The 13550-nt window shown below is 50.4% G+C and overlaps 1 protein-coding gene across 1 annotated transcript in view; it reads left to right on the top strand.

Annotated features, from left to right (window-relative positions):
• The window catches only part of PARD6G (par-6 family cell polarity regulator gamma), a 94535-nt gene extending 82293 nt beyond the window's left edge, over positions 1 to 12242 (top strand). The window contains exon 3 of the mRNA XM_034943430.3: positions 8944 to 12242. Within this exon, the coding sequence (XP_034799321.2) occupies positions 8944 to 9779 (836 nt within the window). The 3' untranslated portion in view covers positions 9780 to 12242. The remainder of the gene's footprint in view (positions 1 to 8943) is intronic.
• The last annotated feature ends 1308 nt before the right edge of the window (positions 12243 to 13550 follow it).

Below are 13550 nucleotides of genomic sequence, written 5' to 3'. Positions count from 1 at the left end.
ATGTGTTATCCTGCAACATGTCCACATGCAACACTGCCCGTGTGTTATCCTGCACACACGTCCACACGCAACACTGCCCACGTGTTATGCTGCAACACGTCCACACGCAACACTGCCCACGTGTTATCCTGCACACAGGTCCACATGCAACACTGCCCATGTGTTATCCTGCAACACGTCCACACGCAACACTGCCCGTGTGTTATCCTGCAACACGTCCACACGCAACACTGCCCGTGTGTTATCCTGCACACACGTCCACACGCAACACTGCCCACGTGTTATGCTGCACACAGGTCTACACACAACACTGCCCATGTGTTATCCTGCAACACGTCCACACGCAACACTGCCCGTGTGTTATCCTGCACACACGTCCACACGCAACACTGCCCGTGTGTTATCCTGCACACACGTCCACACGCAACACTGCCCATGTGTTATCCTGCACACAGGTCCACACGCAACACTGCCCATGTGTTATCCTGCACACACGTCCACACGCAACACTGACCACGTGTTATGCTGCACACAGGTCTACACGCAACACTGCCCATGTGTTATCCTGCACACACGTCCACACGCAACACTGCCCATGTGTTATCCTGCACACACGTCCACACGCAACACTGCCCATGTGTTATCCTGCAACACGTCCACACGCAACACTGCCCACGTTATGCTGCACACAGGTCTACACGCAACACTGCCCATGTGTTATCCTGCACACACGTCCACACGCAACACTGCCCATGTGTTATCCTGCACACAGGTCTACACGCAACACTGCCCATGTGTTATCCTGCAACACGTCCACACGCAACACTGCCCATGTGTTATCCTGCACACACGTCCACACGCAACACTGCCCATGTGTTATCCGGCAACACGTCCACATGCAACACTGCCCGTGTGTTATCCTGCACACACGTCCACACGCAACACTGCCCACATTATCCTGCAACACGTCCACACGCAACACTGCCCACATGTTATGCTGCACACAGGTCCACACGCAACACTGCCCATGTGTTATCCTGCAACACGTCCACACGCAACACTGCCCATGTGTTATCCTGCACACACGTCCACACGCAACACTGCCCATGTGTTATCCGGCAACACGTCCACATGCAACACTGCCCGTGTGTTATCCTGCACACAGGTCCACACGCAACACTGCCCACGTGTTATCCTGCACACAGGTCCACACGCAACACTGCCCATGTGTTATCCTGCAACACGTCCACACGCAACACTGCCCGTGTGTTATCCTGCACACACGTCCACACGCAACACTGCCCATGTGTTATCCGGCACACAGGTCTACACACAACACTGCCCATGTGTTATCCTGCAACACATCCACACGCAACACTGCCCGTGTGTTATCCTGCAACACGTCCGCACGCAACACTGCCCATGTGTTATCCTGCACACACGTCCACATGCAACACTGCCCATGTGTTATCCTGCAACATGTCCACATGCAACACTGCCCGTGTGTTATCCTGCACACACGTCCACACGCAACACTGCCCACGTGTTATGCTGCAACACGTCCACACGCAACACTGCCCACGTGTTATCCTGCACACAGGTCCACACGCAACACTGCCCATGTGTTATCCTGCAACACGTCCACACGCAACACTGCCCATGTGTTATCCTGCACACACGTCCACACGCAACACTGCCCATGTGTTATCCGGCAACAAGTCCACACGCAACACTGCCCGTGTGTTATCCTGCACACTGGTCCACACGCAACACTGCCCGTGTGTTATCCTGCACACACGTCCACACACAACACTGCCCGTGTGTTATCCTGCACACACGTCCACACGCAACACTGCCCACGTTATCCTGCAACACGTCCACACGCAACACTGCCCGTGTGTTATCCTGCACACAGGTCTACACGCAACACTGCCCGTGTGTTATCCTGCAACACGTCCACACGCAACACTGCCCATGTGTTATCCGGCAACACGTCCACACGCAACACTGCCCATGTGTTATCCTGCACACACGTCCACACGCAACACTGCCCATGTGTTATCCTGCAACACGTCCACACGCAACACTGCCCGTGTGTTATCCTGCACACACGTCCACACGCAACACTGCCCGTGTGTTATCCTCCACACACGTCCACACGCAACACTGCCCGTGTGTTATCCTGCACACACGTCCACACGCAACACTGCCCGTGTGTTATCCTGCACACACGTCCACATGCAACACTGCCCATGTGTTATCCTGCAACACGTCCACACGCAACACTGCCCATGTGTTATCCGGCACACAGGTCTACACACAACACTGCCCATGTGTTATCCTGCACACAGGTCCACACGCAGCATGATGCTCTCAGGCAGGAACCACAACAGAAGACCCACAGCAGGGATGTGGCCTGTGAGGCCCAATGGGCGTCACTTGTAATTGTGAACTGTCACTGTTTTTATTGGCCATTGTCTTGCCCTGAAAAGTGGTAATTATTCCATACGGTGACACACGGAGCCCTGCACCTTTAGATGCGCTGAAACTCCCTTGGAGCACAGGGCCAAGGCCAGAGGGGTCAGCATGGGATGTTAGGGTCTGGCCAGCACGACTGAGATCAAAGGGGACTCTGGTTTGTTGGATCCTCAAGTGTTTGCAGTTGTGGGGCCCCAAAAGAGGTGGCTGTGGTTTGGAGAAGGGGCCCTGAAGGGACTTCTGTGAGAACAGCCCCCTTATGGTTGGGGGAGGACCAGACCTTCCTGGTCTGCAGGGAGGGCTATGTACTCCCCTGAAGTTCCCCGGGAAGGTGGACATGGGGAGGGAGGACCCTGTGGACTGTCTCGTGCTCTGAGGATGTAAGGAGTCAGGACAGGATGAAAGGGGCACGTACCTCCCCTGCTTGTCTGACGCTCTCTACAGAGGACATTTACCAGAAACTTGAAAATGCTGCTGTAAAAAAGCTGCCACGGAGCTGTTGTGTTTGGGGCAACTAGATCTGACCATGGAGGAGGCTGTAACTGATCGCTTTCAATGAACTTGACGCCTTTAAATTCTAAGGGAGGTGGAGACTTTCCACTGAGACAAGGCGTCCTGATGCCCCCATGACCGAGGGTCATACCAGCAGTGTCTGCCATGGCACACGTGCCCCAGACTGTGTCGCCTGCTTGGCAGAATGCAGTGGGGCTGCCGAGAGAGACACTTGCAGCCCTGCATCTGGGCCTTTGTTCTGCTTGGGGTGCGGCAGAGAGGAGGAACACACTCATGATTGGGGTGGTGTGCTGTGTTGGTGCCGACCTGACCATACGGTGTCCATGAGCTGAGGCTGTGTGCCGCTGACATGCCTGCCTTCATCTCAGAAGGAAAAATACAAGGGAACAGTCACATTTTTTACAGGTCCAAATGGTGACAAAGTGGTAGCTGTGTTAGGAAATAAGCGGAAATGATAATTTTTTTTTTTTGAGATGGAGTTTTGCTCTTCTTGCCCAGGCTGGAGTGCAATGGCACGATCTCAGCTCACTGCAACCTCCGCTGTCTGGAAGCGATTCTGCTGCCTCAGTCTCCCTACTAGCTGGGATTACAGGCAGATGCCACAACACCCAGCTAATTTTTGTATTTTTAATAGAGACAGGGTTTCACCATGTTGGTCAGGCTGGTTTTGAACTCCTGACCTCAGGTGATCTACCCAGCTTGGCCTTCCAAAGTGCTGGGATTACAGGTGTGAGCCAGCGCACCCAGTGGAAATGATAAATTATGTTTTCTGGCAACTTCCTGGAGGTTAACAGTTCAACACCATGTTTTTTCAAAACAAACCTTTACTAAAATTTTAGAGGCAAAGACATATCCATTGCAGGAAGTCAGGGACCCTGAATGGAGGGACTGGCTGGAGCCACAACAGAGGAACATAAATTGTGAAGATTTCATGGACATTTATCAGTTCCCAAATAATACTTTTATAATTTCTTATGCCTGTCTTTACTTTAATCTCTTAATCCTGTTATCTTCGTAAGCTGAGGATATACGTCACCTCAGGACCACTGTGATAATTGTGTTAACTGTACAAATTGTAAAACATGTGTTTGAACAATATGAAATCAGTGCACCTTGAAAAAGAACAGACTAACAGTGATTTTTAGGGAACAAGGGAAGACAACCATAAGGTCTGTCTGCAGGGTCAGGCAAAAAGAGCCATATTTTTCTTCTTGCAGAGAGCCTATAAATGGACATGGAAGTAGGAGAGAGATCACTAAATTCTTTTCTTAGCAAGGAATATTAATATTAATACCCTGGGAAAGGAATGCATTCCTAGGGGAGGTCTATAAATGGCCACTCTGGGAATGTCTGTCTTATGTGATTGAGATAAGGACTGAGATACGCCCTGGTCTCCTGCAGAACCTTCAGGCTTACTAGGGTGGGGAAAAACTCTGCCCTGGTAAATTTGTGGTCAGACTGGTTCTCTGCTCTCGAACCCTGTTTTCTGTTGTTGAAGATGTTTATCAAGACAATATGTGCACTGCTGAACATAGACCCTTATCAGTGGTTCTGCTTTTGCCCTTTGCCTTGTGTTTGTTGGATGCTTATCAGTGGTTCCGCTTTTTCCTTTTGTCCTGTTCCCTCAGAAGCATGTGATCTTTGTTATACCCTTATTAGTACGTCTGCTTTTTGCCTTTTGAAGCATGTGATCTTTGTACCCACTCCCTGTTTTACACCCCCTCCCGTTTTGACACCCGTAATAAAAAACCTGCTGGTTTGAGGCTCAGGTGGGCATCACGGTCCTACCGATAGGTGATGTCATCCCTGGTGGCCCAGCTGTAAAATTCCTCTCTTTGTACTCTTTCTCTTTCTCAGCTGGCCGACATTTATGGAAAATAGAACCTACGTTGAAATATTGGGGGCAGGTTCCCCCATTACATATCTTCAAAAGGTTTAATTTGAGGTTGGCTAGGATTATATTTTACATTATTGTTAGGTGGGTAAACAAGGCTCCCCTCTGCTCAAGTCCTTGAAGGCCCAGGACCCCCCAGTTTCATCCTCTTACTATGGGCATGACATTCAGTTGTGACGTGAAGAGCAGTGTGGACCCGGTGGAAACACCCAACCATGAAAGTTAAAAGCTGGAGCCTTTTAGACACATGGAGAGCACATCACAGAGGCAACGCCCCTCACAGGTTGGAGGGTTTGGAGTGCAGGGGAGGGATTTGCAGTAGTTGGGACTTGGCCAGGAGGAGGGGCTGTTAGGATGGCCCCTAAGTGTTTTGAGGGAGGAGAGGCCCACTCAAGACTGTGGGGCCCATGGACAAAAGACAAAGGCCAGGTCCTCACTCCCTGCTTAGTCTCTCTAGCACCAGAGCCGGGGGCTGTTGGGCACCCATTCTAGCCTTGAGGAGGTGAGGGTCCAGGCTGTGTGTGTGGGGTGCAGCAGGTGGGGTAGTTATTGTCCACACGTGTTCCGTCCTTTTAGGCTGCCTCTTTCTGATCTTTGTACAGACAGAGCAGACTTTTGATGGGGCTTTTTGGTCTATGCCTGTTGGTGCATCCAGGTTGCTGGTGCCTTCAGCTCCAAGTCTGGGATGACAAGGCTAAAAGAAAACCCAAGGAGCTGCTGCCATGTTGCTTCTCCGGTCCTGAGGCCCCAGCTAGTGCGACTTCTCTCCTGCGTCATCTTATATTTGTTGTTTTGTATGTAACATCCAGGGTTTTTGTTGAACTTAGGAGGGATGGGAAGAACTACATGACTTCTGGGAAGCAGAGGTCCACACACTTGCTTTTATTGGTGCAGGGAACCCTGGTCTACCTAAGTGATTTATAAGCCCCTTACGAGGAGGGGCCCGGCCTGTTGTGCCCTTCTCTGTATCCTACAGTTCTGGGCTTGAGCCTCAATCCAGTCCACCGTGCACCACGGCCAGAGCACTTGCTGCCCTGTGGGGATGGCCGAGATGCTTCCGCCTGGCCCTTGTGATGCAGACAGGTTTGTGGTTTTGGTGGAAGGGAATGCACCATGCGGAACAGGGGTGGGGCTCCCGGGATGGGTGGCCGTGAACTGGGACTTGAAGACAAGCGGCTCTCAGAGGGAGGTGAAATTGAACCTGAAACTCTGTGAGTCAGTGGTAGAGAGAAAGAGGATGCTTGGAACAGTAGGTGTCACCTCTCCTGGGCCAAGCCTCACTGTACTCTGCCCGTGTGTGGGACAGGCGGCCAGGCTGTTTCACACGTGGACACACACCATTTCTTACTCCCCTACCCTCAGCATCTCAGGCCTCACCTGCCCTGCATAAAACTAGTTTCTTCTCCTGGGCCCTGCTGCTCATGGCTCTGAGCACAGGGCCTGAGCATAGGGCCTGTCCTCAAGGAGGAGCATGTGGATGGCCACCTGCACCACAATGTTCTTGCAGGCATGAGTTTGCCAGAGGGGTTGCCTTCTTGAAAGTGCATAGATTTGTCATCCAAGGAGACCCCTTGGGAAGAGCCCATATCATGGAAAGCAGGCAGAGCACTGTGCCTTGGACACTGCCACACTTCCATCTGCGGCCCCATGGATCCACAGTCCCTCCCACTTAGAATGAGCAATCATGAGGCAGATGCCTTCAGTGAGGTTTAGCTTTTAGTCCAGGGAGAGCCCACTCTGTCCCAGGCCCTTGGTTAGTCCAAACCTGCGGCAGCAGCCAGACCAGATGGACTCTACAGGTAGTCTCTCCTCATCACGGGAAGAGGAGCTCTGTGCCACTCACCCTCCGGCGTCTTCTCTTGAACTTTGTGTTGTTGATCCCCACACCCCGGGCAGCATAACTGCCACCTCCCCAGATGCCCCCGCACTGTTCCTATCATATCCTGTGCACATCCAGTCTCACGGTGTTCTCCATGTAGCTGTATGTAAAATTCAGTCTGTATCTCTCCCACTCGCTTCATGGCTACTTCAGGGCAGGGACTTTATCCACTCACCTGTATCCCTGAAGTCACTGAGTAAGGATTTGCAGCGTCTGTGAGGTGCAGAGAGGCCGGATGCTGGCCAGGAACCAAGATCCCATTTCTATAAAACAAGCACAACCATAGCCACATGTACGTGTGAGTGTGCAAGAAAGGACTTGACAGACATGCACACCCAGCCCCGGTGGTCACAGCTGGGAAGAAGTATTACAAGTGTCATTTTATTTTTTTATTTTTGTGGGTACATATTAGGTATATATATTTATGGGTTACATGAGATTTTGATACAGGCATACAATGCATAATAATCACGTCAGGGTAAACAGGGTTTACAGGTATAGTTTTTAAAAGTCATCTTATTTCAAAAGTCCTTCCAGACCTTACTGTGTCAGTGGGTAATAAATTATGCTGATAACTGATGACAGATGGGTTCCGTCACTGAGCAGCATGTGTTGAGTGCTGGCCAGGATGCCAGCTCCCAGGAAGACAGTCCTCATGCTGGGGCATCCCAGCTCCAGGGTGCATTAACCCTGCTGCCTGGAGCATGTGCCAGAGCCTGTGCTAGGGCCTTCTCGTTGTCTAGGCAGCCATGGGCTCTGCTGGGTTGAGAGATGTGATGCCTGAGCATTGGCCTCCTCTCCAAGCTGCCTGAATGTTGCCTCCATGGTGGAAGTAATTTGTCTTCGAGTCCTTTCCAGGACTGTCAACCAGCATTCCCCATCATCTCCAAAGCAAGTCATAATGGGCCCTGCCTGCTCACTGAAATGCAGAAGCCAGACTGACCCCTGGAGCCTGGAGGTCTCTGCTCTGAGGAGCTCCTGTTTATGGCATTGCTTCTGCCTGGGCTCCCGGTCCTCCTGGCTTTCACTGGCAAAGCAAAGATGTGAGCCTCCCCAGCCCAAAGAGCAGGCTGCTGTGGATGCCACCAACTCCACAGGACCAAGCCTCACAGAGCAAGCCCTTCCCTCTGCTCCCCGAGACGCCTGTCTTACAGAGTCTTGTGTGTCAAGAACAAGAGGTTTCATATAAAAATTAATGAAACAAGATTTTTTTTCTGACATGAGGAAAATGCATTATTCAGAGTTTCCAAATGCCACCAGTCTCTTCACTTAAAATTTTTACTTTAGACTAAGCTCCTTACGTTTCTGCTTGATTAATTCAGTGGACTTTCATTTTATTTTGCAGTAGCCCAACTTTAGGGTAAAGTTTACACACTGCCACAAATGTGTCATGCCACAGGCTGGCAGGTGTGACCAGGCGGATCCCACAGGGTCCCTGGGAGACCTGAGGAAGAGAGCTGCACAGCCCCCATGTGAGGCTGGGCATATTGGTAAGCCTTGAGGCTCCATGTGCCTACAAATAGCACTGACTCTGCGGGACCTCACAGAAGGGAAGCAGCCATCCTCTGATCCCACTCCTTCCTCTACTCATCTCCCCTCATCAGCTGCTAACCAAAAACGCAGGGAAATGCTCACACGCCCGACTGAGTGACACATTCAGGGGCCTTGAATGCTGGCTAGAAGACACTGTGGTGGGGCTTGCGCATAGAAAAGAAGAAAGCAGGAAAGGTCTCTCTTAGTTGTAATTAACCTTAGAAAAAAAACGAGCCTCCGTCTTACAGTTGAGAGAAGGAAATATGGGAGAATGGGCAAAGCTTAAGAAGTCCCCAGTCCAGCCTGCTGCCTCCCAGAAGGCTGAGGCACTCGCCAGCCCTCCAAGCCCTAAACCCTCCACTGCCATTGATTCTCTCTGCTGCAGCTGCCTGCTAGCACCTTTTAATCTCTGAGTTCTTTTTGGTTTGGTGCCTGTGGAGCTGTAAGGAGAGCGCTAGAGAGTTAATTTTAGGGGACTGCACTTGAGCTTGCCTGATTTCAGCTCAGCCTGCAGGTCTGGAATGCTCCTGTGCACCCTGGGTGCTTCGGCGTCACGCAGATGGAACAGCAGTGCCAGGTGTATGACGGCCGAGGGCTCAGGCGGGGCTCGGTTGTGTGTCCCCTCTAACTGTCCCCTCTCCCGCAGAGGAGGCCGAGCGTGGCAGCCTCGGCGCGGGCTCGCTGTGCAGGCGGAGGCGGGCGCTGGGCGCGCTGCGTGATGAAGGACCCCGGCGGCGTGCACACCTGGACATCGGCCTCCCGCGCGACTTCCGCCCCGTATCGTCCATCATCGATGTGGACCTGGTCCCCGAGACGCACCGGCGAGTGCGGCTGCACCGGCACGGCTGCGAGAAGCCGCTGGGCTTCTACATCCGCGATGGCGCCAGCGTGCGCGTGACCCCGCACGGGCTGGAGAAGGTGCCCGGCATCTTCATCTCGCGCATGGTACCCGGGGGCCTGGCGGAGAGCACCGGGCTGCTGGCTGTGAATGACGAGGTCCTGGAGGTGAACGGCATTGAGGTGGCCGGGAAGACGCTGGACCAGGTCACGGACATGATGATCGCCAACAGCCACAACCTCATCATCACCGTCAAGCCCGCCAACCAGCGCAACAACGTGGTGCGCGGCGGCCGCGCGTTGGGCAGCTCGGGACCTCCCTCGGACGGCACCGCGGGCTTCGTGGGTCCCCCCGCCCCGCGCGTCCTGCAGAACTTCCACCCCGACGAGGCGGAGAGCGATGAGGACAACGACGTCGTCATCGAGGGCACACTGGAGCCTGCACGTCCCCCCCAGACCCCGGGCGCGCCCGCAGGCAGCCTCTCCCGGGTCAATGGCGCGGGCCTGGCGCAGCGGCTGCAGCGGGACCTGGCCCTGGACGGCGGCCTCCAGCGGCTGCTCAGCTCCCTGCGGGCCGACCCACGTCACAGCCTGGCGCTGCCGCCAGGCGGCGTGGAGGAGCACGGGCCCGCGGTCACGCTCTAGACTCCCGAGAGGCCCCCAAATCCTAGCTCCAGTTCCCCGGTAAGGACAGGGACAGGACCTGCAGACTGCATCCGCTCATTTTTTGTTGTTTTTGTGACCACAAAAACAACCCTGCTCTTTGTTTCAACTTCCGGATATAAAAACACAAGTATTGCCTATTTTTATAGAATTTCGCCACAGAACTTAAAATGAACGCCTGTAGACACACTCCATACCAGGCCTGAGTGCAGGTCTTGGCGCCTTTGCAAAGTGATAGAAAAGATCTGACCAAGTGCAAAAAAATGCTTTTTAAAATTTTTACAAATACTTTGTTTTTAAAGTGAAGCTTTAAAATTACTTTTTTAAAATAGTCAAATTCATGTTTTTAAGTTGGCCCATGCAACATGTCTCAGCATTCTTGCTGTGCTCTCTGCTGACTTGCAGGCGAGGCCGACTGTGCTGATGTACGTGACAAGAGGCTGGTTTTTAATAACGAATGCAGCCAGGTGCAGTGGCTCACGTCTGTAATCCCAGCACTTTGGGAGGCCTACGTGGGCTGATCACGAGGTCAGGAGGTCGAGACCAGCATGGCCAACATGGTGAAACCCCGTCTCTACTAAAAATATAAAAATTAGCCAGGTGTGGTGGCAGGCGCCTGTAATCCCAGCTACCTTGGGAGGCTGAGGCAGGAGAATCGCTTGAACCCAGGAGGCAGAGGTTGCAGTGAGCTGAGATCGCACCACTGCACTCCAGCCTGGGTGACAGAGCAAGACTCTGTCTCGGGAAAAAAAAAAAGAAAAGAAATACACCCAAACCTGTCCATGTACAACCATGGAGATGAATTCCAGATTTTCACACTGTTCATAGTCATAATTCGGTTGGGACAGGAGAGCTCCCACCAGCACACTTATGGCACCCGCAGCTGTGGAATTGTTCCGGGGCTTTTTTTTGTTTGTTTTGAGACATAGTGTCTTGTTCTGTCATCCAGGCTGGAGGGATCTCAGCTCACTGCAACCTCCGCCTCCTGGGTTCAAGCAATTCTCCTGCCTCAGCCTCCCAAGGAGCTGGGACAGGCACATGCCACCATACCCAGCTAATTTTTGTATTTTTAGTAGAGATGGGATTTCACCACGTTGGTCAGGCTGGTCTTGAACTCCTGACCTCAGGTGATACGTCCCCCCTCAGCCTCCAAAAATGCTAGGATTATAGATGTGAGCCACAGCACCGGACCAGGGGCTATTTTTGTGACCCACATAGGTGGCCCATTCAGCCTCAAGGGGAAATCCAGGGTAGGAAGCAGCAGCTCTGCTGGACTGGGCTCAGCAGTCCCATTTGGGATGTAAGCCTCTATTGCCTCTAAGATGACCCTTTTCCTGTGGGTTGACTGACTCTGAGGGCGATTTCGGAAATGTTTTCAGCAGAAATGAAGGATAAGCATCACACATGTCCAGCAATGGCTTTGAGAATGCAGTCATTTGCACGTGAGTTCTCATCTTTGTTTTCTGAAACAGACGTTTCTTTTAGTAAGTCACAATACATGCTAATTTTCATTTCTAGAATGGTCACTGGCAGTTCTCACTTTTAACTATAAGAAGTCATGTGGAACTTAGTGATTTTTAACAAATACTAAATTCATCCTCACTTTATGTTGATCTTCCAGCAACATTTATATATTTAGTAATTTTAAAAATTCCTATTTGATACAATTAAATTTTATATAATGTGTTTTGCTTGAATAAAATGTTACATTTATACTTTGAGAACTCTGACCAAATCTTTCATACAGATACAGGTAAAGAAATATTTTTCTAGGTTGTCGGAGCTGCGTACCTCCCGCTGCTTCTCCTTGTGGTCCAGCACCACCTGCTGGTCAGTGGCAGAACTGTCCTGACTTCGTGAACATGGAACTGCTAAGAGGGAAAACTGCATCTCAGCATTTTCATTTTTTCTGAATATTAAGTGAAAAGCAAGTTCTATTTGTAAGAAATAGCTTTTGCTGAGGAGTTGTGAATTCCTGCACCTGTGTTTGATGTTATTTGTATGCAATGGATTGCTGGCCCTTTGTTCCTAAGCAAGAGAAGACCAAAGATGCTTCCCCATGACCTCTCCGGTGAGGATCCGCACCCCCCCCCGACTTGCTCTCTGATGAAGGGCATGTCGTTCAGTGCCCCAGCAGTCAGAAGCAGTTTTTGTGGAACTAAAACTAATAATGTTACCCTCACAAAGGAAATGTTCTTTTACTAAGTTATTGCTGATTCTTGAATGTCTGTTATATAACTGGGTCGGCTATCAAGAAGGAAGGTTAAATTTCTTATCACATTTTAAGTTGTTAAGCAAATGTGAGTTTTTTTTAAGAAATGAGGCTTTCACTGAGATTTGTGTGCTATTCATAATTTTAGGAATTACTGCTTAGAACAGCTGCTTGAGTGTATTTTTCTACACAGGTCTGTACTTCTGCCACTTTCTCCTTTTAAAAAAACAAAACTATGCATATTATGTATTAAAGTTTTCTTGGTTTTATATATCAGAGAATAAAAACTTTTTTGACTTTTGAGTAAACAAAATGCATGAATATTTCAGCTGTGTTCTAAGTGGAAGAGAATACCAGAGATAAAGTAATCCCTCAAAAAGAGAATGACAGATTTATCAAGTGCCTATCATGTGCCATCTTTCACTGAATCTGCACACATTCTCTGAGGAACGTAGATGAGAAAATGGGCCCAAGCTCATCAGATAGACAGATGACAGTCCAGAACCCTCTCTCGAAGTCTTTTTGAAAAAGCTTTTCTGAATATTTATACAGCACACAGCCCTTCCTAAATATGCCCTGGTTGGCGCGGTTTTCATTAACACTGTCGTTCTGGCAGCCATCAAGATTCAAATTACAATTACAAATTCAGTTACTCAGCAAATGACAGATGTGATCACATTGAGCACCAGCATCCTGGAAGCAGCACAGGTACCCTACTAGGAGCTTCACAAGTACTCGCCACCTGCTGAGTCCCCACAGCAACTCTGGACTGTCGGCAGCTGGACAGTTGACCCCCACAGTCTGATGAGGCAGGAGTCAAGTGCCAACACTGGGTACACTCTCCAAAACTAATGTCCGGTTTCAGCAGGATGAGATACGAGGCTTAAGTGTGAGCAGAGGCCACATGTGCCCCTGGCTGCCAGCCGGGTGTGGCCTCAGGCTTGGGTTTCCCTGACCTGATAGTCTACATCATATGGCAAATTTATTCACAATTTGGTGAGGGTATTTAATATTTTATGGTTTCACATAAAATGATCACAGCGAGTGAGAGTTTTGTGGCAAGGTGCAAAAGTATCTAAAAAAATGCCATGATTGTTGTGAAATCTATATTAGCGAAAATCTAAATTTTCCAACAGAAGGACATGTAAGTTACCTGCACCTCTGTGGAATGTTTTTAAAGGATGCAAGTATGAACTAAGTGTGGTAGGGTCAACTTTTGATCCTTGCATTTTAAAAGTTGGCACTAGTATGAAGTTTTTTATGGCAGCACTAAAACTCACACGGTCTGAATAGTTTATTAAAATGGTGTAAGGCTGCACTAATGGCCAGTTCCCAAATGCACTAAGATACTTAATGTGTACCATTCCTACTGAAAGTATGAACCTACTTAGCTGATTTCCAGCTTGCCCATTTCTGGAAAGGTAAGCTGCTCAGCGTGAGCTCAAGGACCTCCTGTTTCAAACAAACTGGAGGGTGAACCCTCGTCCCCTCGAACAGCTTGTTTAAAGAGCACCTGCTGGTCAGGCACAGTGGTGCATACC

The sequence above is a fragment of the Pan paniscus genome, chromosome 17 (assembly GCF_029289425.2).
Source record: "Pan paniscus chromosome 17, NHGRI_mPanPan1-v2.0_pri, whole genome shotgun sequence".
Classification (NCBI taxonomy): domain Eukaryota; kingdom Metazoa; phylum Chordata; class Mammalia; order Primates; family Hominidae; genus Pan; species Pan paniscus.
The sequence above is the reverse complement of the archived record's forward strand: the minus strand, read 5'-3'. Positions and strand labels throughout refer to the sequence as shown.